This window comes from Cololabis saira, chromosome 8 (assembly GCF_033807715.1).
Source record: "Cololabis saira isolate AMF1-May2022 chromosome 8, fColSai1.1, whole genome shotgun sequence".
Lineage (NCBI taxonomy): Eukaryota > Metazoa > Chordata > Actinopteri > Beloniformes > Belonidae > Cololabis > Cololabis saira.
In genome coordinates this window covers 14,238,914-14,266,017 of record NC_084594.1, presented here as the reverse complement: position 1 = coordinate 14,266,017, position 27,104 = coordinate 14,238,914, and the positions used below count along the sequence as shown (strand labels likewise).

At 39.0% G+C, this 27,104-nt stretch overlaps 1 protein-coding gene across 1 annotated transcript in view; it reads right to left on the bottom strand.

Annotated features, from left to right (window-relative positions):
* The window catches only part of tafa3a (TAFA chemokine like family member 3a), a 148,777-nt gene that overhangs the window by 8,928 nt on the left and 112,745 nt on the right, over window positions 1–27,104 (bottom strand). Inside the window, exons 3-4 of the mRNA XM_061728430.1 lie at window positions 6,821–6,970; window positions 5,869–5,993 (exon numbers count right to left, since the gene is read on the bottom strand). Coding sequence (XP_061584414.1) covers window positions 5,869–5,993; window positions 6,821–6,970 — 275 coding nt within the window. The remainder of the gene's footprint in view (window positions 1–5,868; window positions 5,994–6,820; window positions 6,971–27,104) is intronic.

Here is a 27,104-nt window from a genome sequence, read left to right as displayed (position 1 = left end):
TGATATTTTACCGTTCACGATAAACCGTCAAAAAAATTCCCCACGGTAAGAATTTGTCATCTCGCTGTAAAAACTGTAAATTCCCGTTGATGACGTTTTTGTGTAACAAACAGGGCGGAAGGCGGATCTGAGAGCGAGGAGCTCGTTGTTAAACGAGGCTCCAGCTCTGGAACTGGTATGGATTCAAAAAGAGTGACGAGGTGCAAACATCATCTATTATATGTAGAGTCTGAACAAACAGAAGGAACATTTTGATATTACGTTTGACTATTACGAAAAAAAATTGCAATAGTATCTAATTTTTGGCATGTTCCAACCACAGGTTAATTTGGACATTTTATTTATATTAGAAGAGGTCATCACTGATAGGTTTTTATTTTCAGTGAACTTTTATTTATTTGTCCTGTTTCTTTATTTATCAGGTTGTATTTTTTTTCTACTTTGTGATTTTATAAGCTAAGAAAACTTGAAGGACAATGGTACTTTAGCTGTTTCACTGTTATCCCACTGTTTAAGCCATACAGTTTGAATAAATGTTGAATCTGTTCTTACATTTCTTCGGTTTTTATTAATTCAATTTAATTGGTGTAGTTTAGTAGCATTTAGTATTCTTTTAGAGCAGTGTTTTGGGGGCTCCAAAGACTGAATGTGGTGATAGATTTATAGTTAAAAAGGTGGAATTGAATATTTTTTTATCGTAATTTTTATCGTTATCGGGATAAATGCCAGAAATTATCGTGATACATTTTTTAGTCCATACCGCCCATCCCTACTTCTTATCAGATTCTAATTGCCAAAAAAGTAATCACATATGTGTGCATATCGCAATACATTTCTTCTTCCAAGCCATACCTCTTTATTTTAAATGTAATTTGTTGCAATTTACGTTAAAAAGACTCCACAGCCACAGACCGCTGCTAAACCTTTAAAGCCCTGAGCTCTATCCTCACACAGTCTCAGTTCATTCCTCAGAAGAAAATGAAGTGTGCAGGGAGTTTGGGTACAGAGCCCTCTAGCAAACACAAGCTGTCCCTCGCTGGCTCTCTGCTGGAAGCAGCAAGGCCATGAGCATGAAGCGACCCACACTGACTCTCTAATTAAAAAAAAAAGAGTTGGGGTTCTGAAGGGTTCTAGCCACCTGGACCCCTGCTCATCTGTGCCTCTGTTTCTGCTTTCCCGTGGTTGTGCGGGAGGGCATGAATTATTAACCTGGCTAAAATAAAAAGCCCTGCTTCATCCAGGCCTCCTGTATGCATGAATAATGGAGGAGGTAGCTCAACTACAGGCATTTGGTGAGTCAAACAGTGGACCATGATGGATGGCAGAGGATCTGCTGTGTCTCCCCCTCCTCACCTACTACCCACTTCAGGTCTGCCACACCCTGGTACAGAAAACACGTGTCCAGACGACCTCTATCAATCTCTGGAAGTGGGACAGCTTGAGTCCCCCTGCTCTGCATTAGCGCATCGTGCTCAGTGATTTTGGTTTCTGTAAAGATTTGCTGTTTGACTTTAAGAGCTTTTGCAAACTGGTGCAAAGGCATACTCACTCTTAAAGCTGCAGCCATGGTGGTGAAGACTCACCGATGTACAATCACAGAGGTGATAATTGTTTAGTAGTCGTGTGCTGTATGACTTCATAACCCATTTAACACTTAAAACACCAACTGACAACACAGTGCTTTGTGATTTTCTTTCTGTATTCCATAATAACCTAGACCTAAATAAACGATTTAAAATCATCGCCTGGTTGACTCTTTTTTTAACTATTAAGTCTTCAATACTAGTCGACATGTAGCATGTTACGACGGATTATTAGGGCCAAACTAAGACAAAAGAAATTGGAAATTACGAGAATAAAGTCATAATATAATGAGAATAAAGTCGTAAAATTACGAGAATAAAGTTGTAATGTTGCGAGAATAAAATCGTAATAGAATAAAGTCGTAATATTATAAGAATAAAGTCGTAATATTACGAGAATAAAGTCGTAAAATTACGAGAATAAAGTCGTAACATTACGAGAATAAAGTCGTAATGTTGCGAGAATAAAGTCGTAATATTATGAGAATATAATTCATGAGAACTCTAACAGGAAGAGCTTCTTCTCCCTGTGTTAAAATGAGGAATATTGAGCATCTTGTGAAGTTATATTTATATATTTATAATATATTACGACTTTATTCTCGTAATATTATGACTTTATTCTCGTAATTTTACGACTTTATTCTCGTAATATTATGACTTTATTCTCGTAATTTTACGACTTTATTCTCATTACATTATGACTTTATTCTCGTAATTTCCTTTTTTTTGTTTTTCTGTTTGGCCCTAATACTTAATACTTAATAGTTAAAAAAAAGTCAACCAGACGATGATTTTAAATTGTGACATTGCAGTTTATGACAGAATAAAAGGTTGTTGGGTTGTTTTTTTTTTTTGTTTTTTTTTTAAGTACTGTTTTTCAGCTGGTGGCAGCATGGTGGATGATGGAATTAAAAACTAAACAAAGGGATTTATATTTCTGTTTTATATCTTTTATTTATTTGCAAACTGAAGCCAAGACTGGTTTGTCTCACTAACTTCCTTTCATTCATTAATGCAAAACAATCCCAAAGAAGAAAACAAACAAACAAACAGTTCATACAGGTGATTGTTGTGGGTACTTTTTGCAAGCACTTTTCGTAGTCGTAAAGATGGGCAAAACATCTCCACCTTAACAAGTGCGCTTGAAAATCATGTCAATGGTGAAAGACAACATACAGTATGTTTTTTAACAAAGGTCTATCTGTCTGTCTGTCTGTCTATCTATCAATCTCACTGGCTATTTACTCAACAAAATCAGCAGCAACTGAGGTTAGATTTCCTCAAGACAACAAGGCTGTTGCGAAACAGATCTAGTAAATTCCAGTGCTGTACGCAAATTGCATCAAGACACTCTTGGCTGCCTCTCCCTTGATTGTTACATTATCCACTGTATTCCCTGGTCGGCATTCATCTTATGTTTGAAAAAAAATAAAAATCTGTCCTCTGTGAAACACATTTTATTAAAAAAATATATATATATATTAGTGCTGGCCAACGATTACAATTTTTAATCTTAATTAATCCATGATTTCTGTAATTAACTGCAATTAATCGCATATTTATTTCATATTTATTTCATATTTATTTCATATTTATTCACACATTTTGTGCTGTTCTAAATTACCTCAAGGTATTTTTTTTATGTTTTTAATACTGTTAACAACCTGAGAAAGGGCAAATATGCTGCTATGCTTGATCTCTGGAAAGCGTCTAGAGACAACATCTGTTGTATTAGACGCTATATAAATAAAATTGAATTGAATTGAATTGCTTTATGCCAATGTTTATTCAATTTCCACAAAAAAATCTTTTGACCTGAATGTAACATTCCTTCATAAATACAAACACAATGTAGTCCCCAACTTTACACTTGGAAATACTAACTTAAGATTCCTGTTTTAAGCAGCTCAGTGTAAAACAATGAACCATATGCATCACAAACATTGTACAAGAAGTGCATTGGTCAGTTAAATTTTCCCTGTAATTATGTCTCTCATATGGAGGAAAATAAAAGGCTCAAAAAATATCCCCTTCTCCTAAGTGGGTTAAAAACAGGGGGATACAAAAACTGAATTAAACAAATAAAGTGCACATGTAACGGAACGGGAGTAACTCAGCCATTTCCTCACCTGAATCCTCAGTGCGAATCGCAGTGTGCGCGCGCCCATCTGGGCGCGCGCGTGTGTGTGCGGCGGCGGTGGGGGGCATTGTTGAGTTTTATGTTTTATGTAAAGCGCTTTGCGTTGCATTTCTTATTTTGTAAGAAAAGCGCTTAACAAATGCAGTTTGATTTGATTTGACTCGTCCTTTTTTGCAAGCTGCTATCCAGCGTTGTCTGATTTTGACGAGGGGGGGGGGCGGAGCAGCGCTGCACTCTCTGGTATTTGAGACTCAACGTACTTCGGTGGTAATTCATTTCAAATCGATGGTACATCTGCCATCTTTTTGAAAGTGAACTTGCTGTTCAAAAGTCGCTTTTCATTCTCCATCTTTCAGTTCACCAGACTTTTCCTCGAACTACGGGTGCCGTCAAGTGCCTGAAATGATATGCACCTTTTTTTTTTCTTTTTTTTTTTTTTAATCGTGTGCGTTAAAAAAATTGTCGGCGTTAAGAGAACGTTAAGTTAACGCGTCGTTAACGCACTAAGGGCCCGATTTACTAAAGGTTTGCGTGTGTTAAAACGTGTGCAAACTTGACAGCACCCGCAAACCAAAGTGCCAGCTGATCTACTAACAGCGTGCAAAGAGGACTGCGTCTCTGAAATGCGCAAAATTGCACACGCAATTCAGTTAGTACTTTTGCCCTGATGAATAATCAATATGGGGCGTACCCGCCAGAACGCGCTAAATACTGGGAGGGGAAGATTGCAAATTGCTCCATTTACCACGCGCAATTAGATTTACCAAGCCTGAAAGTAATTGCGCGTATTGTGATTGCGTCTGTATTTAATACGTTCGAAAGGAAGGTGCTAATCTGCTGCTGCCGTTATTGTGGCAAGGAGGCGACATCCAAAATCAAAGAATACGCAGAGAGAGAGTCTTTATTCTGCTGCATGCTATTTTAAAAATGGTTGCACAAGTTTTATTAAAGGCCACTTTTTCTTTAGTTCTTCGCCTTATATCTTTGCCACCTTATTTTATTGTGCCCCCCTCCACTCGCCCACAAGCAGGCCAAGCCTTTGTGCCAAAACTTTGTATTTTATTGATTACTTATCTTATTGAACGTGAAATCATCCTTCGTAAATTACATTTAATTAAAACCCGTGCTTATTAATCACAAAACACAGGTTAAACATCACGACCAAATCTGCTCCGTCCCGCTGTGTCAGGATCAGCGCAGAGACTGCAGCTTCGCCTGAATTATGGTTCCGCGTTAAATCGACGGCGTAGCCGGCGCGTAGGGTCGCGGGCGGGGTGCGTCGTCGCGTTTAGCCTACGCCGTCGGTTCTGCGTTGGTGTGACGCGGAACCATAAATCAGCATTTAGTGTGCGCTCTGTGCGCTGTTCTGAACACTTCTCTTCTTTCGGCCATATGATGGTCCCGTCTGTCACACATTTACTGTCAGTGTTTGCTATATAATATATAATATTTGCAATATACTGTGGACATCTGAATAAAAACTTAACTCATAAATAGATGAATCAAAGCGCTCTCCAGCTCTGTGTCTGAATTGTCTTTTTCTCCTCAGATCATGCCGAGCACCGCTGGGTCACGCAAACCCGACCAATTAAATATTAAAATCAAATTCAGTCCTGTGGCCCGTTTTTCTATTTCGTATTTTTGATCTGTGCCTAAAATTGAAATATGAAAAACCAGACGTTTTTCTGTTTTTTGTGTTACCAACTGCATTTATTCTATCGCAGCTTTTCTCCGATATTGCGTTTCTTTTGGTAATGTTTAAATTTCTTTGCTGTAGTTCATGAATGTATTTATTTGCCTCTTCCACTAATATCTCTAACTCCAACTCGTTCAATTTCATTTTGCGCTTGTGACTTGTGACTGTGCTTTCCATCCAGACTCTCCATGGCGCAAACGTAAGACACGCAACACCTCATTTAAATACTGCGGTTTGCACCTGTTATCAATTGCGCACGCAATCTTAGTTGATCACCCGCAAACCACGCAACAACTGCACGCGCAAACTTTTTCAGTGCACACGCAATTTAGTACTCTTTATTTAGGATCTTAGTAAATCGGGCCCTAACTTGGACAGCCCTAATATATATATAGATATATACAATATTTATCCACAGAACAACATTACTTGTTAATTTGACCCACCTTAGTTGTCTTAACTTTGTTCCCTGTACTGCAGCTCCATCCTTTCAGATCTGGCAGCACTTTACACTCCTCTCCATCCATGCAGGGATGCATCTGGCACCACCACTTCTGTGCAACTATTGATGCTGTGAGGGAAATAGAGATGAAAAAGAGTAAAAAAAATATATATATATAGTGCTGGAAACAATTAGCAGCATACTGTTTGCAAACGTAGCACGGTTCTCCCTGGGCTGGAGCAACAACAAGCCAATTTGGCTTCTATGCACATCCCAGTGATTGAAGAGATTGTCTTGATCTCTGGATCTGTGGAGACCTGTCAGTCCTGCCCCGCTGTGTTTTCAGGTCTGAATTACAGGGCGCGGGTCAATGTCAAGCTGGTGAGTATTGTGAGCATGTGTATTCACTGAGAGAACGGTGGTTGTTTGGATGTAGCAGCGGAGAGAAAGCATACAGTCAAGGTCTTATGCTGCTTTGAAGAGGCTTACTGGGGAGAAACATCTCCCTCTCTGACATTCCCAAAGTGAGGAGTGAACTGTCAAATCGAAAGAAGCCCCTGTCAGAGCTAAAACACTGAAAAGAGGAGATGGGGATCGATTCACCTGTAACAAAGGCCACTGCTGACATGATATTAAATGTCTGAGCCATCTGTCTCCTCTGCTGAACATGCCTGATGTAACCTCGACAACAGGCCAAAGGCTTAGTGAATGAATTGGTAGGTGATTACATTTTGAGTGTCAGGAACACACACAAAGCAGCAGAATTACAAAAATCTAAACACTGTCCTTTTTTTCAACTCTCTTTTATGCAATGAACTACTCATACATACAAACACTGTTGAAACAAACACCAGACACGCAGTGACAGGTGTTACAATTTTGCACCATGCCAGACATTTCTAAGCTGAAGCTGGTCTCAAATCATTACCAATACTTTAATGAGAAGCCTGGCGTACCGTCTACGCAAGATGGAGCCGCTCTCGTTGTTCCCGCCACCTGTCCAGGGAAGCAGGAGCATTTGACAGTTTGGGATCGCTCTTCGATCTTGTTCTTGTTGCAGCATCGGTGCGCAGCAATTACCTCGCAGGTTCCTGCTTTCACGTGAACTGTAACCATAAAAACGCACACTGGTTAGAATGCATTCTTCTGCAACACTTCAATACCTTTATTGACATTTCCCACCATAATAATAAAAATGTACTGCAGCTCCAAATAGCAGGACACTAAATATATGATTCATATGCACATTAAAAAAAAAATCTTTAAAGTCGTTTCATTTGCTTTTTTTTTTTTTGCTTTTTGTTTAATACAAAATAGGGTTCCTTTTAATGCATATTATTTATTAATAAATTTAATAAATGTAATAATAAATTAATAAAATTAATAATTAATAAATTTATTTGTAATAAATATTATTATTTATTATTTAATGCATATGCATATATATTTAATGCAAACTTTAACCTCCTTTTACTTCTATAGGCCCAAATCCCATTGTTTCCAATTAAAGCCGCACATCTGTAACAAGTCTTGAAGAAAAGATATTGAGGTATATGTCTTGGATAAGAGGCAATTTATATTCAGATTGTCAGTGGCTATCAGAGGAAATTTTCAATATTTGAAGGCTGATTTTGTGAATATGAAACATTTATATAGATATACATACTCATATTCTGTGAGGTGTCCTCGGTGTCAGATTTTAATGCAATGAAAAGGCACAGCTGAACCTTGCCTGGTAGAGGAAGTGCTGGTCAAACTGACAGTCTCAACTGCCAACACCGAACACTCTGGGATTCTACATTTTAATCCACGCAACGTGAGACTGAGTCTCGTGTTTTTTCAGTGCCGTCTTTGCATTCATTTGACCTACTGCTGCCTGGCAAGGTTAAGGAAAACATCACAGTCAGGTAGCTAAAGCGAACACATCTGAAAATCTTCACCTTTGCCATGGCGACACCTTCTATGGCATGGCCGGAAGAAATAAAAATGGTATATTCACTGGCACAGTCTGAACTTCCACAAGGTTACTGCACTAAATCTGGTGATGTTGCACCATCCAGCAGGATAATGTTCTTTACAATAAGGTTTTAAGGTTTAATAGGTTCAATCAGCAGCTGGCCTTTAAAATGAACACAATACCCTACTACAAGTATTTCCTCCTGTCTGACTATTTAATCTACTATTTCTAATTTCTAATCTATTTAATAACTATTTAGTCTTAATTTAGTACTTTTTACTGTGCTATTGTTGAACATCCATGTCATCACGCACCAAAACATGAGCTTTATCTTGTTGGGTAAATGAATAATGTCAACTTCCTACCATTTTTGAGGCTTCATAGTGAAATTAAAGTATTTTACACCATGGACTGGTGCAGCTATATTGTGTTTTGTTATAAGTGAGTCATAAATGTTGAAAAATGTGCAGATCTGTGGTTTACAAATCTGTCTTCAAAGATTTTTTATTCAAGAATAACAATCTACAAAGATATATTAATTTCACTAGCTGCATAAAGAATACTCACTTGATGGGCTATGATAAATAATGATCATCCCTCATTATACTTATCCAGTCTTTGTACTAAGATAAGTTCATTAGAAGCAGGTGGGAGCTTCATATTTACTCATATCAAAAGAGCAAGCTGCCCTTAAATTTCCTGATGTTCCTTTGGGTCCACACATTTACTATAACCAGCTTGCAATGTACAAGAGACCATCCTGGCAATAAATATATCACTCAAGAATCGTCAATTTCACATCTTAAATGTTCAGTCCTGTCATACAGACACCCACAGAGACGATGAATACATGAAACGGCACATAGAATGCTGGGAAAATGTTCAGTAAGAATAATAATCATTGAGATTCTTGTTTATAAATCATTTTTCAGTGAAGCCTTTGTTTTAAACATCTAATATTTAACGGCTATTAAAAATCCAGGACATGCCTTTTGTGGAGGAAACCAGTACAGAACACTTGTCTACATAACCTTGACCAATATAGTCAATCAACCGACCCTCCGACACAACCAGAGGGCACAAAGTGAACCCTTTTAATGTCTGACATAATAATAATAATAATATTGTAATAAAAAACAATCCCAATTTTGTCTGAAGCTGTTTCCTAATTATTGTGGGGTTTTTTAGCCTCTATGAAGGGGTAGGCATCATTTTAAAATGCGCGGAAACAATGCAGTCTCAGCTGCAGTGGGACTAGTTTCACTGCCATCAGTCTGAATTAAACCGCCGTAGTGCTCTCTATTCGTATATTCATTACTTAGACGCATCACAATTCTTTGCAGGGTTGTGTATTTAAACGTAACCAGGCCTGCACAGGTTGGGATGGGGGTGGGGGCAAAAGTTTTGAAATTCCTTTCAGATAAGCCTTAATTATGCGTGTAAAGATTTTCAATTTGGATATTGACTTGAAAATAGATTGCTGGGAGCTTCCATCTTCCCATTAGCTGGCAATCCAGAAATCTCATCTACAACATTAAAAACATTTTGCTCTTGATCAATAAGGTGCTATTCACATTCACACAAAAGGCAAGACAACAATTGCAGGTTGGGGGCTTTTCATTGAGCAGAAAGTTACTGATGCAAAAACAGGTCAGGCTCCGTGCCCTTGATGTGATTATCTTTAAGCCAACAGCACGCCCCTCACTCAAAGTTTCTTTCAGAAGTTAAAATGGCTCGGGCGGAATATTCAAACTCTGGTAAAGAGATACAATAAACAATCACATGAGGCACAATGGATCGCAAAGTTTGCTGTCAGCATGCAGAAAGTACTTATAGATTTAACATTGCCAGCCACAAAACATTCCAAGTAGATACAGTAATGTACTACACTACACCTGTATGTAGCTACTTCATAGACTAAAACAAGGACCATGTGGCATTTTAAAGCACTGGAAATCTACACTTCTTATCCCAGACGACAATGTGCTTCGTGCATGTTTTCTGTTAGATTTAAACATTTGTAAAGTAGGCTACACCATGGGCGCTGGATGAGCTTGTCCTCAGACTCTTGAGTCATTAAGGGGCAGGAAACAGCTGGTTTTGGTGGCATGAGTGGAGAGAAGTGCTGATTAAAACCGCAGCTGGCAGCCAAGGTCGCTGACTCATAGGCCGGAACCCAAAATACTACGCAATGTGGAGAAGATGAGAGGTCAAGAGCAGGCGTGGTGGTCAGCCTTACGTCCATGAACTGTCCGGACTACTGTTACAACATACAGAGCATGATGGCTGAGTGACAGTTGAACCTAAAAAAAAATGTCAGAAAACCAATAAAACATTTGTCTCAATAGATGAAGAAAACCTTTAACTAGTATTCCATTAAGTTGGTCCAATGCTAAAGACGTCACAGGAAAACTGTGTTTCTTTATACCTCACAAAGGCTAAAGTGATCATGCAAATGTGATAACTTACAGGAGACTTTCACCGAGTCAACCACAGAATGCGGTCAAATTTTCACGAAATGAATGAATGGTGGGGAAACTGCTTCTTCAAAACAATAATGACCTTTTTTCTATCATATCTTGAAGAGAAAGCCTTGAAATTATAAATGTCTTGAAATTGAGAGGATTTGATTCATATTATGCGATTTATTTTCAGGTATATTTGATTTTGGTATTTATTGGAAGTAGGCTGATGCTAAGAACAATAATAACAGATGTATAGATAAAGTACCTAGTACATTCTCATAAGGTAACACAGAGATTGGGGGAAAAAAATGCCAGTTGCCTGCTCTGTACACAAATATACAGGTAGATAGTTCACAAAATAATTCAAAGGACATTACATGATTAATACATTTCTCTTCAAGGACTTTAGACTGCCATCACGTTGAATCATCAGGCACGCACTTCAGTGAGATGGAGAGATGTGAAACAAAGAAAGACGAAAGGACAGAGACCATTAATGAGAACTGGCACAAGGCCCAGCCCTTCAACTAATCAATACCACTCTGAGGCAAAGCACTCTGCTCCACAACCATATTCATCAATCCCTTACTGATAAATTCCAGCATGTAACCAAAAGGACTTCAGAGGCGCAGAAGGAAAACTATGGAAACTCATCAAGTTGTGGTCTTCTCTGAAAACACCTGCTGGACACTCAAATGTGAGACGGAAGAAGTGACCAGAAGAAGAGTTTTAGGGAAAAAGTATAAATCATTTTTTGATTTGTCCAAGGTTTACCCTGTCTTTTGCACAATTAATGTGCGTACAGGCTCTAGCCCCAGCATGAGCTGGAATAGGATGATCGCAGCATAGAAAACGGAGGAATGGTTTTAATTCAAATCATCATTTATTGGGACATGTTTGCATCATCTATAGCTGAAGGACATAGGTATAGCAGTCCAAACCAAAACTACCATATTTCTCACATTTTTATATTGGCTGTAAAAAAAAAGAAAAGTAAAAGAAAGGAAATCTGCTTCCTCATCTTCAGAGTAAAACATCAAACAGATAAAAACTGAGCAAATGGTAGCAACAATAATTTGTTGGCAAAAAAATCACTGGGCCCGAGGCAGTTACAACTGTTATGACCATTTTTTTCTTCTCTAATTTTATCCTGTTCATCTGCCTGAATTCCATATGAAAGAGCTGTTTTTCGCTTTATGTAGAGAGGAACTCTTGTTTTATGGATCGCATGGCCAGAGATGGGAGTTTGTTGTTTTTCTTTCTATCATCCCTGTCCAAGAATTCACAGTAACCCTTAACATCTTCTAGCTAAACTGAACGGTTGAAGTCGCATAAGTTTCCATGATTCATCCATCACACTTTGATACGAAACATCCGTTCCTCCATCCATCCGTCCGTCCATCCATCCATCCTCTTAACCTGCTTCTTCCTATTCACAGGGGTCCGCTGGCAACTATTTCAGCTCTATTTAGCAGCAATACCCCCATTAACCAGTCACCTGTCCATCTCAGGGCTTAAATTAAACTTAATTTGAACTAACTGAATTATATTATTCAACATGGATACAATAATGAAAAAAAAAGAAAGAAAATCTCAGAAGTGCATCAAACGAACTAAACTAATACATTGCAGGGATCAATAAATAACATCATTGTTAAGAGTTTCTGGTCCTGACAGCCTGTCTTCTTTTATTTTACTGCTATGGTTTCAGGGGCTATGTTCTGTTTTTTCTTGTCTTTGCTTTCTTGTGTTGCCCTTTATGAAGCCTGTGTTTCTTGTTTAGTTTAATCTTTGTCTTGTCTCCTGGCTTTTGTTTAGATGTTTTGCTTTACTTGATTTTTTTATTTGTCATTCCTTTAGTTTTAAATTCCACTAGAGGCCTTGATGAGCAAAGAACTACATCCCCCCACACCCCTACAGAACAAAGGGACTGTATACAGTGTACAGGTGTATGTTTGTCTTTCCTTCCTCCTTTCAAAGTCCGTTCCACTACATTACCGCAGCATCCCATGCTTCTTATGGCACTCTGGCTGTGTTTTCCTGCCCTGCTCCTGTTTGATTTTGGGTCTTGGACCCAGCTATATATCACTGCATTCCACTACCATTCCCCCTCAGGTCCATTTTGTGTGCAACTTCCATATAATTTAACCCCTTGGTGCACCATTTTATGGTGTTAAATGGCATGTAAAATCTTTACCCTTACTGATAAAAAGGTCATGGTAGGCTGTCATTCCTGCAAAATGACGAATAAAACCTACGTTGTAATAATACACCACTTGGCTACGTTTATTACACATGTGCAATAATGCAGATAGTTGGAGTCAAAATGAAGCTTTGTGAAACATGAAATGTTTGAACCAATTGTGCCAGGAATTGCTTAGAAGTTTCAAAACAGTTCAACTCCCACCTGCACAGTAGAATAGAATGGCCATTTCCTGCAGCCCTTCTTTGTAGAAAATATAGAAAAAAAAAAAACGTTATTAGTATTTATTTCCATCACTGGGAAATTTGTGTGGAATGAATGTGATCATATTTCAAAGAAATCACCATTAAATGAATATTTTAATGGCACAACAAGTAAGGGTTGTGAGGTACGGAAGAGTATTAGGGCCACTTAAAAAAAAAAAAAAAAATTCTGAGAAAAAAGTCAGAATTCTGACTTTAATCTCAGAATTCTGAGAAAAAAAGTCAGAATTCTGGGCCACTTAAAAAAAAATAAAAATAATTCCGAGAAAAAAGTCAGAATTCTGACTTTATTCTCAGAATTCTGACTTTAATCTCAGAATTCTGAGAAAAAAGTCAGAATTCTGACTTTAATCTCAGAATTCTGAGAAAAAAGTCAGAATTCTGACTTTTTTCTCAGAAGAAAAAAAAAAAAAAAAAAAAAAAAGTCAGAATTCTGAGAAAAAAGTCAGAATTCTGACTTTAATCTCAGAATTCTGACTTTAATCTCAGAATTCTGAGATTAAAGTCAGAATTCTGACTTTTTTTTTTTTTTTTTTTTTTCTTCTGAGAAAAAAGTCAGAATTCTGACTTTAATCTCAGAATTCTGAGATTAAAGTCAGAAGATTAAAGTCAGAATTCTGACTTTTTTCTCAGAATTCTGACTTTTTTTTTTTTTTTTTTTTTCTGAGAAAAAAGTCAGAATTCTGACTTTAATCTCAGAATTCTGACTTTTTTCTCAGAATTCTGACTTTTTTCTCAGAATTCTGAGATTAAAGTCAGAATTCTGAGAATAAAGTCAGAATTCTGACTTTTTTCTCGGAATTATTTTTATTTTTTTTTAAGTGGCCCAGAATTCTGACTTTTTTCTCAGAATTCTGAGATTAAAGTCAGAATTCTGAGAATAAAGTCAGAATTCTGACTTTTTTCTCGGAATTATTTTTATTTTTTTTTAAGTGGCCCAGAATTCTGACTTTTTTCTCAGAATTCTGAGATTAAAGTCAGAATTCTGACTTTTTTCTCAGAATTTTTTTTTTTTTTTTTAAGTGGCCCTAATACTCTTTCGTAGTGAGGGAAGTAGTGTTTAAATATTTATTTTATTTACTCCATTTCTGACTGTACAAACATCTGTCAATGCTCAGCAAATGATGCACATTAATACAGTGATGAAACTCATGAATGTTGTCCCTTATGTTGACTCCTGGAGTGGAATGCAAGGTTGATAATGCATAAACATGGTGTAAATTCACAATATCTTTGCCTTTGGTTTCATGTGTGACTTGACATTTATGAGAAAAATCAATCAGCAGAAGACTGCTATTGTTTTATAATGCAATGATTTCAATAACAATATTGGTTTTGTGGGTTTGAGGGAACCTTGCAGCCAGTACAGAAAATAGGCCCCATTTGTGCCTTCTTGCAGGAAGTGTTTCACCTTTGGGAGATTGAAGTGTGATAGAATGGCCAATGATATCCATGGGTTATGAAGATCAATGAAATAAAATTAACAAGCGTGTCTCATATTTGTCACAAAAAAGAAAAACAGCATCGGGCCCTATTCTTTGCTAAGGACACAGCTTCCAATTCAATGCAATGTTTTTTTTCTACTATTCAAACTCTCACTAAAATCTTCTCTTGCATAACCCCCTCAAACTAGGATGTATTTGTTTGGATTTTAAAAATTCTAGTAGTTTGTGGATTGAACATAATGAGGAATAAGAGTTGTTAAAATATTTTCAAACACAAGAGACTGGTAAGGCCACATAGAAAACAGGGATGAAACACCTCAAAGCCTCGCTTGGCCTTGGTCATGTGACATTAGTTTTTTTAGACCATTTTTAGGGCTGTGTTTCAAAACATCTGTGCATTGGAGGCTTGACGCAGGGTCAAAACTTTAGAATCAAGCCTCAGAATCTTGTTTATATAGCAGAAAGTGGATTTCTGTCTGCTCTGAATGCAAAACAACAAAAGGAAAAGCTGTTATGATCCATATCAACAACTCCTGATACACTAGCATTGGTGTATTCAGAGAAAACTGATTTGAAAGTGACAACACAAACATGTTTCTATTAAATGCCTAACCCTTTTGGAAAAGCATTGCATGCTAAATACTTCGAATTTCACTATTCTCTAAAAGCTACTTTTGTGAGAAAATGGCCATTTGCATTTAAATGTCTGTAAAATGTGACGTAAAATGAGTTAAGGGATACACATTCTGCCTTCAATTACTTATTTTATCTGTTTGCCCGCTGACCACATTTACGTGAACTACAATAATCTATTGACTTTATCTTAATAAAACCATATTCCAATTACAGTGTTAACATTGTTGCTCTTAGACTATTTAGATCATATTTTGATGGTACCTAACATAACATATATGTTAGGTTTTGATTAATGCCATGTCCCTTATGTCCCAAGCCTCAAATTCATGTACATGACACACTAACCCTTGAGGTGTCATATTAATTAAACCAAGGCCAAACCCCAGAATATGAAGCCTATCTCTAACAGTGAAAATAGATACTAACGGACTTAGATAATCCTTCAAAGTTATGACTTGTCTACAAAACATTGTAGCTGTGCATGTTCCCAGGGTATCCAGGGTGGATGCTTGGCTTGGTGGTGCAAATGTCTGCAAAAGATCCAGCAGATCATCATTTTGCAATTCAAGTTTTTAAATCTTTACAATAATGTGACTGTGATAAGACTTCACATGGCGTGATGTGACAACTGTGACCTAATTTGGATTTACACTCACCGCCCACTTTATTAGGTACACCTTGCTAATACCGGCTTGGACCCCCTTTTGCCTTCAGAACTGCCTTAAAGGGGACCTATTATGAAAAACATGTTTTTTCTTGCTTTAACATGTATAAAGGGGTCTCCCCTCACCCTGCCAACACAGAGAAGGAGTAAAGCAAAAAAATTCTGCAGTGTCTGTACACCCCGCCCGGATGAGCCTACCAGTGTCATGTGACTTTTCGAAAAAAATGACTTTTTCGATTTCCATAGGTCGGCCTCTGCTGCGTGAAACCACGCCCAAAACTAACTCCGCCGGCCGGAACGTCCCCATTGTTCCGAAGCGGGTTATCGTGTGGCTGTTTCAACAACGAGGGACAGTAAAAATTAGGTTTTGCATCGACACTTACCCTCATAAAAGGATCAGTACCAACAGTATGGACCCGGCAACTGCACACGAGTCAGCGGTAATTGGCGTTAATTTTTTATGTTATTTATATGTCTACGGGTAACACCGGAGCTATGGTGTTACTCTATTAGGAGCTCTATTAGTAATACTCTATTAGTAATACATTTCAACATTCAAACATTCGTCTATGGTTTCAGATCTTCCAAGCAATGCACCTGAAGCTGTTCAACGACACCTTCAGAAGAAATGCACGGTCCTTCCTTGAGCCAGCAATAGTGCATAAATGTTATTTACAGTATATACAACTTGTTGTATATAAACAGTGTATGGTGTATATAATGTGTACAAATGTTTTTTTGTTTTTTTTTTAACAATAAAGTTGCCATTTTTGAAAATTCAGTGTTGTGATTTCTTTACAGTTAACATGATTCATTTGTCTTGTAACATAAGAAATGAAATGATGAGGAATCGGAGTAAATAACTGTGGTGTACCTGTTTAGAATTCAATTAAATCTTCCTGTGTGAATTAGTGTGAAGACGAGGTGACCCGTTCCCCCCTTCAGGTAACTAAAGGCTGATTTATGGTTCTGCGTCACACCAACGCAGAGCCTACGGCGTAGGGTACGTGTCGATTTAACGCAGAACCATAATTCAGGCTTAAGATCCCAGGGGGTCGTTTACACCGTGTCATAAATGCATGCCAGCGTCCGACTATCGCGTCGAGCTGCGTGACATCGGACGCTCTCTGTCCACACTGAAACTGTTAAACTCGCAGCCAGTTAGGACGGTCCAATACAAAAAAAATAAAGCAATGGAATTGATTTTGTCGCTGGTGCTCGGTCACATGGGACACGGTTTAATAGTTTTCGCAGCCGGAGGCTCTTCTGCCCGGAGCGAGGCTTTGTGCCCTCCCCTGCTACACGTCATTCAGGGAGCCAATCAGCATAGAGCCTCATTATCATAGCCTCCCCGCCCCTCAGAATCCCTCATAGAGTAACAAGGTACTGGAAACATTCCTCAGAGAGTTTGGTTTATATTGACATGATAGCATCACACAGTTGCTGCAGATTTTTCGGCTGCACATCCATGAAGTGTATCTCCCGTTCCACCCCGTTTTCACCCCGTTTCACCACTCTGGTGACTGTGGAGCCATTTGAGTCCAGTGAACTCATTGTCATGTTCAAGAAACCAGTCTGAAATGATTTGTGCTTTATGACATGGTGCGTTATCCTGCTGGAAGTAACCATCAGAAGATGGTACACTGTGGTCATAAACGGATGGACATGGTCAGCAACAATACTCAGGTAGGCTGTGTCATTGACACGGTGCAAATTGGTACTAATGGGCCCAAAGTGTGGCAGGAAAATATCCCCCATACCTTTACACCACCGGCCTGAACAGTTGATACAAGGCAGGATGGATCTATGCTTTCATGTTGTTGATGCCAAATTCTGACCGTGCCATCCGAATGTCACAGCAGAGATCGAGACTCATCAGACCAGGCAACGTTTTTCCATCTATTGTCCAGTGTTGGTGAGCCTGTGCGAATTGTAGCCTCAGTTTCCTATTCTTAGCTAACAAGTGGCCCCCTGTGTGGTCTTCAGCTGCTATAGCCCATCCGCCTCAAGGTTCTACGTGTTGTGCGTTCAGAGATGCTCTTCTGCATACCTCGGTTGTAACAAGGTACTGTTGCCTTTCTATCAGCTCGAACCAGTCTGGCCATTCTCCCCTGACCTCTGGCATCAACAAGGGATTTGTGCCTACAGAACTGCCGCTCAATGGATATTTTTCTCTTTTTCTGACCATTTTCTGTAAACCCTAGAGATGGTTGTGCGAGAAAATCCCAGTGAGATCAGCAGTTTCTGAAATATAGCCCGTCTGGCACCAACAGCCATGCCACTTCAAAGTCACTTAAATCACCTTTCTTCCCTCTTCTGATGCTCGGATTGAACTGCATCAGATTGTCTTGACCATGTCAACAGTACATGCCTAAATGCATTGGGTTGCTGCCATGTGTATATGTATAGAATAAAGCATGAATCAGATTGACATGACATGACATGCTTTTTGTCCATGTCCATTAACTCATTTGAAAAATTGTGAGTAGAAAACTGATCTGATAGTAACAACATATTTTCTTCATGAATGGACATAACTCCCATATAGAGGGTATGCATTGACGTCACATTCCCACTGGATCACGCCCCCTACTCGCAGTGAGTGGCAAAGATGGCTGCAACTAGTAGGGGAAACTGTGGAGAAGACGGGATAACAGCCGATTATCAGCTTAAATTAAAGGCAGTTGGACTTGACAGTGACCCGTACAGTTACCCGAAGAACCAGTGGTCCATGGACATTAATATTTGGCCATGAATCGAGTTTCCTGATATTTATATGTACTTAATTACGCCGGGGAAATTCACGAAGCAAAGCTTGAAGGCATACAAAAGTCTTAACGCTTGGTCCTACTTCAAGGCAGGATTTGTTGGCGAAATTAAAGTGATGAGGACACCGAACTTTATGATTTGACCGTTTAACGTTAGCTACCCAAAAATCCAACATTACCTGATACAAAATGGGAGCCGCAAATCCACGTTTTGGTGTCTGGATCCAGTTGTTTCTGCGAATTGCAGCAATCCATTTGTCTCTCTTAAGCGTATTTTTCGGTAGTCTGTAAAACGATAACGATTTCTTGCTAAGTCTATGAGTACAGTCGATCGCACAACAGCTCGTTCCCATTTGAGATGTTTTCGATTGTGCTCAAACTGAAAGTCTACGCTGTCTTTCTGCCACTCAGTGGGCGTAACCCGCTGTGAAGTCACGCGTATTCCCTCTATAGGTAGCTGCTCCCGTTTTTAATTAATTCATCTAAATCATCGCCATAAGGATAATGAGGTGCAAAAGTGACTCCTCAACCTTCATTTTTACCTTCGCACATTAAAAAAAGACAAAAAACGTGAAAGACTCCTAGTTTTCTTTTGGATGTAGCAATAGAAGAAAATGAATGAAATAGAGCAAAGTTTGCTCAGTTAGTATATCCGTAACAGGTATGGACTGGGAAAGGTGGTGTAAGCAGTTAATGGTATGTCATCTGTTCAACAAAGCCTTCAATTCTCCACAAAACTCTCCAGACAACCACATAAATTGAAAAGATCTCTTTATAAGAAATAATAACTCATGAAAGACATACACAGAAGTCAATAACAAACTCCAATAGTAAGAGCTATACTTGTTATATATGTGTTATATTGCCAAGGGATTAATTGCTGTTAACACACAGTTTAGGAAATGTGCGTAAAATTTGCATTTATAGTGCAATTATGTCCTTATTTATGGGTTATTTAAAGTTTATTGTCCCACAAATGTTCTATTTTTGATGCTCTAATAAATCAATCTGCAGACAAACCAAGTTTCAAAAATTGTTATATTTCTAACCCCCCTGCCCCCCATCTTTAAAACATGTGTAAATGTTTTTTCAGCATGTTGTGAAAATTATAGCCCATAAAACATTTTAACGTTGTAAAATGTGATCATGCGAGGCAATATTTCTGAATGCTACTTAGTTATACAAGCTCTACCCGTAGTCAAAGGTAGAATTTGATTCTGTTTGTACCGACAAAAAGGTTGGAACTGCTTACATTTTCACAAATGCTGAATTATGTAAACTTTACTCTGTTTACACTCAAATTCATCCTGCTTGTGCTACATGAATGAGGCCCTTTGACTGCAGTTTAAATAGTGTTCGTCATGCATACATTTGTTAATGTGTTCACAAAAAGTCTAGGGACCTTGAGTGTATTTATAAAATGAAAGAGGCAGATTTGCTCGATCCTCGAACATGTTTATATTCTCTGAAACCGTTGCATAAAGCGGGACATTCAAAAAATAAGAGCATTTATAAGGAAAGTAACTTTGTGATCTTATAGTTGTATGTCTCACTTGTTAGGAGTTTCTAACCTCTGCAAATGTTTATATATCAAGGACAGTTATAAACTACTTAACTTGTCCTTTCTTAGTTCAGAAAGCCATTATGAAATTCCACTGAAGGTCAACCCCTTTGTGACAGAACTGTACAGAAACCTGTCGCCAGTCACTAGGTTAAGTGCTCTCCTGTTGTCCATATCACAGAACTGATCATACAGGTTAGAACGAAACCACAGGTTGCTTTCAGCCATCACGCACTTGATCTAACATGCAGGTAGGGAGGCATCAAGAACAATACACTTTTCAAGCTGTCGGTTGCATGACTGGCTGCATCAGCCTCACCCGGCCAGCCGAGCACTGCCTACGATAATAGAAGCACAACAGGGGATACATAAAAACAGAAACATGGTGTCCATTCTAATGCAGACGGAGAGACTTCACTGACTGCAACAAGCCAGAATCAGAAATATTTCTTGTATACCAAGAGTGATGCACAACAAATTTCATTTGTCATGTTGACACCAAAGAACTATTCTGTTGGTGGAAAAAATGAAGAAAAAAATTCCATCTCAAACAGACATCCTTTACAAGCGTACATCTGGGATTGATGTAAAATTGTCTATCACTTTGTGAAATGGGATAATTTTCTTTTTTTGCTGCAATTTTTCTGAACTTGCTTCTATAATTTATAAGTTCTTGAAAATGCCTGAAGCACCGTGCATTAAATTACAGCCATTATCATCTGTGAAGCTTGTCTTGTTTTTAGGCAATACATGTTTTCTGATGGTGCATCTTCAAAGGACTACGCACCTGAGAAAAATAAAAAAGCAGTTCTCATTACAATACGTTGTTAAGTCGTTAAATTTATACGGCATAATTGTCATTATACGTTGTCAATTAAAAAGATACAACCAGTTTGATCATCAAGAGTGTATGATGAGCTCAGTGAACTGCTGTCTATGATCTGTGTTGACTTTGACCTTGTATTTATTCTTGGTGATTATAACAACTGTCAGGACAAAGGGACTAAAGACCTGAGTAACACTGGACAATTTTGGGCTGACTCAGCATGTAACAGATGCCACAAACAATAGGGGGCACACTTTAGACTTACTGACCGCCTCAAAGGGTCTCAGCCTTTCAAAGGTCACTGTGTCTGTCTGATTATTCCTGTGTTTTCTTTGAGTGTAAGATTTAAATGCACACAAATGTTTCAACAGCAGTGATCCCAAAACGGTGTATAACTGAGAACAGTGGTGAGATCTTTAACCAGGTGCAGGTTTGCTTTAATAATGGCTGTCCAAGGGTTCAGTCAATGAGCTCATCAATAGTTTAAATGCTAAAATGTGAAATGCTATGGATACTTTTGCTCCCATTGAGGTGAAAGCTATCTCTGGAAGGAAAAAGGTCTCCATGACGAAATTCTGCACTGGTGAAAAATGGGAAAACAGTGTTGGAAAGCTGAGTGCAGATGGAGAAAAACAAAACAAATCTCCAGGTTAATTATTTCTATAAAGAGAAACTTCACTCTTATAATTTACAACTGAGGAATGCAAAGGAAGTCCTACTTCTCTGACATCATCACCAAAAACAGTCATAACGATCAGGCCTTATTTGCGACAGTTGCGAGGCTAACAAACCCTGCTGCATCTGCAGCAGCTGAACTTCATTCCACCATGGCCTGCAATGGCTTTGCCAAATTCTTCACAAGCAAAATACAAAATGACACAAGCAGTTGGTAAATCAACAGCATTTCATCCCAATGACAGCAAAGATCTGGAGGACATCTCATGTCAACTGAATCCCTCCTCTTGCAGTTTAGACATCCTGCTGATACGTTTCTTTAAAAAAAAAATGTTAATCATGCTTTTATTTTTTATTTTCTGCTATGTGATGACTTTTTAATGTCTCTGTAAATTACTTTGAATCACCTTGTTGCTTATTTATTTTGCTATACAAATAAAATTGTCTTGCCTTGCCAACAGCATCAATGCACGGTTTCTCAGCGAGCACTTAGTACAGATTCATTGCCGTTTTGATTTTATCTGAAGGTTTGTTCGCTGTTGAGAGGAATATTTACACCCTTTTATGGGATAAGATGTATGTGCAATATATCAAAAGAGCAAATTTAAATTTAATTACAATGTATGATCTCTACGGAGACCCCTAGGGGACATTGGGAGATTTTTTCCTTGTTCATTGCTTTGCAATACTCTTGTGTTACCTCACAAAGTTTTTGCATTCCCTAGCAATACTTTTGCGTTTTCTCGCAATAATGTTATGCAGGTCACGCAGCACTGTCATTCTAGTAATGCAGTCCCTGCAACGACAGTCTGCTTAATTTTAGTACTCTTTTTAAATGTCTCAAACTGATATGACACCCATGCCTTTCCACAAGCACAATTTGAATGACTTTATATTGGGGACCGGTCTGAAAATATTACTATATAAACCTCTCCAAAGGGTGTGGGTGCTCCATTACCGACAGTGGGCCATGATCTAAATCTACGTTTCAATAAGTTTGATCAAGCACCCAGTCTTCCCCCCATGCAGCGAGTCCCTCACTTGCTGACACCTGGCTACTGCCCCTCACACCTCTGGCTTATCAGAAGACACAACCACTTCACACCAAGATGGAGCCACTCATCCCCCACCCCTGTCCTTCACAGTAGACCAGGTGAGAAAAGAGCTTGGGGGGATGAAAGCAGGGAAAGCAGCTGGACCGGATGGTATCAGCTCCAGGCTCCTTAAGTCTGTGCAAACGAACTGGGTTCAACATGAGCCGTAAAGCCTGAATTATGGTTCCGCGTTAAACCTACGCCGTAGGGTACGCGGCTACGCGGGAGGCTCTCCGTAGCCTACGCCGTAGCCTGACGTGCACCTCCCAAAAAATGTAACTACGTGTCGAGGCAACGCGGACCCAACGCAGACCGAGAGGGCTGTGATTGGTTTGCTCGGTAGCAACGCAATTCCGGTTCCGGTTCGTGAAGCAGTAGTGAACTTTCAGTGCTCTTTTATTCGTGTGTGTGTGATTTTTTTGGGTTGTTTTGGTTTTTTGCACAATAGTTGTCCTTATCTCTTTGATTCACTGTGACCGGAAAAACCGGAAGCTAAACAAAAGTATCAACTAGCGCTCTCGGGGGGTATTGCACCGCCGCGAAATGGAGTGACGGAGAAGTCCGAAGGATTCACGACGGCGTCACGGCAACGGCGTAGGATCTGCGTTGGTTTAATGCAGAACCTTAATTCAAGCTTAAGCCAAGAGCGCTACCACAGAAGACCTCATGCGTGGTTCCCGTGCCTAAAACATTGCACCTGAAAGACCTCAGCAGCTACAGACCGGTGACTTTAACATCCCACCCGATGAAGAGACTGGAGAGACTGATGCTTGAACATCTCGCTCTGCGGTGGGCTCCTCCATGGACCCACTACAGTTTGCCTACCATCCTAATGTTGGAGTGGAGGACACTGTTATCTTCCTGCAACATCGAACTCTCTCTCACCTGAAAAAACATTGTGAGAATCACCTTTTTCGACTTCTCCAGTGTGTTTAACACCATCAAGCCTGTGATTCTGAGGGACAAACTGGAGAGGATGGGTGTGGACCAACAGCTGTCTTCACGGATCCTAGACTAGCCCACAGACCGACCACAGTTTGTGAGAAACAGGAACTGTGTGTCTGACCTGATCACCAGCAGTATGGGTGCCCCCCAGGGGACTGTTCCGGCCTCCTTTCTTTTCACCCTCTGCACGCAGACTTCAGACACCTTTGGACTCAGTGGGGGAGGTAACTGACAGGAGAGTCCTGGCTAAAGTGTCATCCATGCTGGACAATGAGTCCCACCCCCTGCATGGTGACCTGACAGAACTGAGGAGCAGCTTCAGTGACAGACTGCTTCGACCCCGATGTGTGGAGGAAAGACATAGAAGGTCTTTCCTTCCTGCTGCTCCACACGAACACTCTTATTCTATGTTGTTGCAAACTGCAACTTCCCCATTGTGGGACAAATAAAGGTTTCCTTATCTTATCTTATCTTATTGTGTCCAGTCCTGCATGAACTAACAAATAAATATCCCGCATTATTGCGACGGGATGCAAAACATTTTGCATGATAATGCAAAGTATTGCACGATAATTCAAAAGTATAACAAGAGAATGCGAAAATTATTCTGAGGTAACACAAAAGTATTGCAAGAGAATGCAAAAACTATTACAATTGTCTCAGCAACAAAAACACTTACAAATTTTGTAGTTTTTTTCAAGGAATTACTGGCTCTGAAATGTGATCCTGGACAGGTCGCTGGAGAAACAAAACATTTACTCTCCTGTAGACAATTTTTATATTCATTTCTCAATTATTATTATTTTTCTTTTTTACTGTTAGAGGAAATCTCACAGGCATAGGGAACAATTTTGCTGTTTGGTGTTAGTTGATCATGGTGCACAGAGCAACTTTCTTCTAGAGAATGTAAGAGTAGGACAGTCAAATCATGGTAATTCAAAATAAAGCACTGGCACCAATGTATGAGGGGGAAAAATACTTTTAAAATGAGAAAAACTATATTGGTCAATCCAACTCACAATCAGATATCTTTTCTATTTATTCATTCAATTACTCACTAATTTAGCTCATCTGGGTTTTTTGAGTAATCAAGAAGATACTATTCTATACACTTTCCAAAACATCTCCTGTAAAAATATGTGATGTGAAAGTTCAAATATTGTAAATAAAAAAATAGATGAATAAGAAAACAGAAAAAAGCAGGACTTAAATCATCTCTAACACTGTTGAAGCAAGTGCACAATGAAATCTACTGAGTCTGAAGGTGAATTCATCCAGGGATGACATGATAAATTCAAGAGGAAACAAAGTCTGGAATATCAATGACATATCCTCGCAGGGGGAAAGACTTAAATTACACAATTAAATGGGTAGGTAACATCAGAGCAATGTGATCACTGATAAGGTAAACTATGAAGCACGATGCAGTTTTTTAATCCATCACCGTGTTTTATCATGTCCATTACCGAAACGGCACAAAGCAAATCAGGGAGTTGGTTATAAACTTATCAGCTGCATCCACTGATGCACACTTGCTCTGGCAGCTAAGACTGATCGGAAGTAAATACATAATTGACTTAATTACAGCTTCAACGTAATATCAATTAAACACTAATTTACAGAAAGGCGCAGAACCCAGTTACAGTGTATCTGCAAAGTGCAAAGATTAAGCAAAGATGGTGAATCAAGCACCTTAAAATGTCCAGATGATTTAATGTAAATTCTAATTTTACCCTTTGACCGTCTCAATGACACAAACATGTAATCGCATGACAGGAAACAGACGACCTTAAACACCGAGGCATAAAAATACACAGCTTCAGGGGGCTTGCACAACAAAGGGACAGAGCAAAATGTATATTATGTATTTTCTGATTCCATCCCACGCCATTCAACGTGCTGCCAGGGAGCCCTTTTTCTGTCGACAAATGCAGGGAGAGATCAAAAACCCTGAAAACAGAGTCACGTCCAGGCCACAGGGCCCAACCGCAGGAACAGCGGCAGCCATAAAAACAGAGGTTATAGGCTACACAATAGAGACACGGTATGAATTAATAATGACTCAAATCATCCTGTTTGCTCCACATGCCGATAACCCTCTACATGCTGAACACAACTCGCTGCTGCACATTTTCCAGGTAGGAGCTGCGCCTGTAAAGGACTGCAGCTGCCAGCTTCACACAGCCAAAGCGGACATTAAAACGAGCTGTGAGTGAGCATAAAAGTAGATCCAAGTAAAACATTTCAAATGGCCGCATAAAAGAAAATCTGCTAATGTGGAAAAAAAGGGCTCCTGAGACAAACTAAGATTCTGGTTTATTAAACATTAACTGCCCCTGCCCGGTGAGAAACTCAAGGGGATCTCGCACAAATCCTGTGTTTAATGTGATTATCATATTCTGAAAAGATGGACTCAATTCTTCCCAACTGCATACCTGCTGAGTTGGAGTTCCGGGCCGGCAGGATCCCAGATATGCACTTAACCTCCGAGGAAAAAATCAGGAGTTAAGTTCAAAACTAGCATGATTTTTTTTTTATGGTCGCCCCGGGTGCTAAAACTAAGTTGCAATCATAGGTAAACCCCATATGTTTAAGACAATAACACAAATGTTTGGAGGTTTGGTTTTGAGCTACTATGTTTGCTTTTTCATTAAAACCTCTAAACTCAACGTTTTCAGACACGCTTTCAGTCCGTCCACAGCTGGACAAACCATCTATACATGGTGACAGTTTAATATTGTGGCTGAGCTTCATGAAAGTCGGCTCTCAGGCAAGATGAATCCAAAGGCACAAGGCATAATCCTCAATGAAATAAAGACGAACTTAGAAGAAACAAACCAATGGCTTGAAGACATCTCAGTAAAGCTGACAAACATCTCTATTAATGAGTCTGCCATCGCTGAGCAGGTAGGCCGTCCACAGCAGAGCGTGCTGTTCATTCACCACGACAGCCATAAGAGCTGCAGAGGAATCCATTTCAGTTTTTATTTTCAGTCATTATCAAAGACAGGTGGTTGAGGGGATTTCAGACTGACCTCCCTCATAATTACAGTATATTTATGACAAGAAGATGGCAGCCTGTTGAGGCTGTGTGTACAGTTACTCCTATTCTGTCACAAGCTAAGTAGCATGAAGATAATGATGCGCCTCTTAGAGAAAAATGCATTACGCTACCATTAACTATTAAAGGTATTAATATTCAAGAGTGATGACAAATTGTTATTTTTTTTTTTAACATTTCCAAAATAATGGAACTCGTTAACTGCAAAAACCCATTGCTAAGAAGGTAAAAAAGCCTTGTTTCAAGAAAATTAGAAGACTATTTTAGACTTTTTTGCTAGCTTTAAGAATTCTAGTCAAGAAAACATTTCTTGCCCCTCTGGCAAATATATAGTTTGCTTAAAAGAAGACACATTTTGGCCAGATTTTATTAGGCTTATTTCTATAGGGGCTGAAAAGCAATAACAAATCAATACAGATGATTTACATTCAGTTATGTGCTGTACCAGAAAGTAAAATGATGGAAATAAATGTTAATTATTTCCCTTTTAGAATACTGTATATTTAGTGGTACAGTTATGCTGAGAGAGCAAACAAAACAGAAATCCAAACCCATCTTAATCCAAAGCTTATAATACCGTGAGCAGAACAAAGGCAGTTACCAAAATAAACTGTAAGCACTGCTTGCTTACTCGTCTTGATTCTCACCATTTCCTTTTTCATAAAAAAATAAAAAAC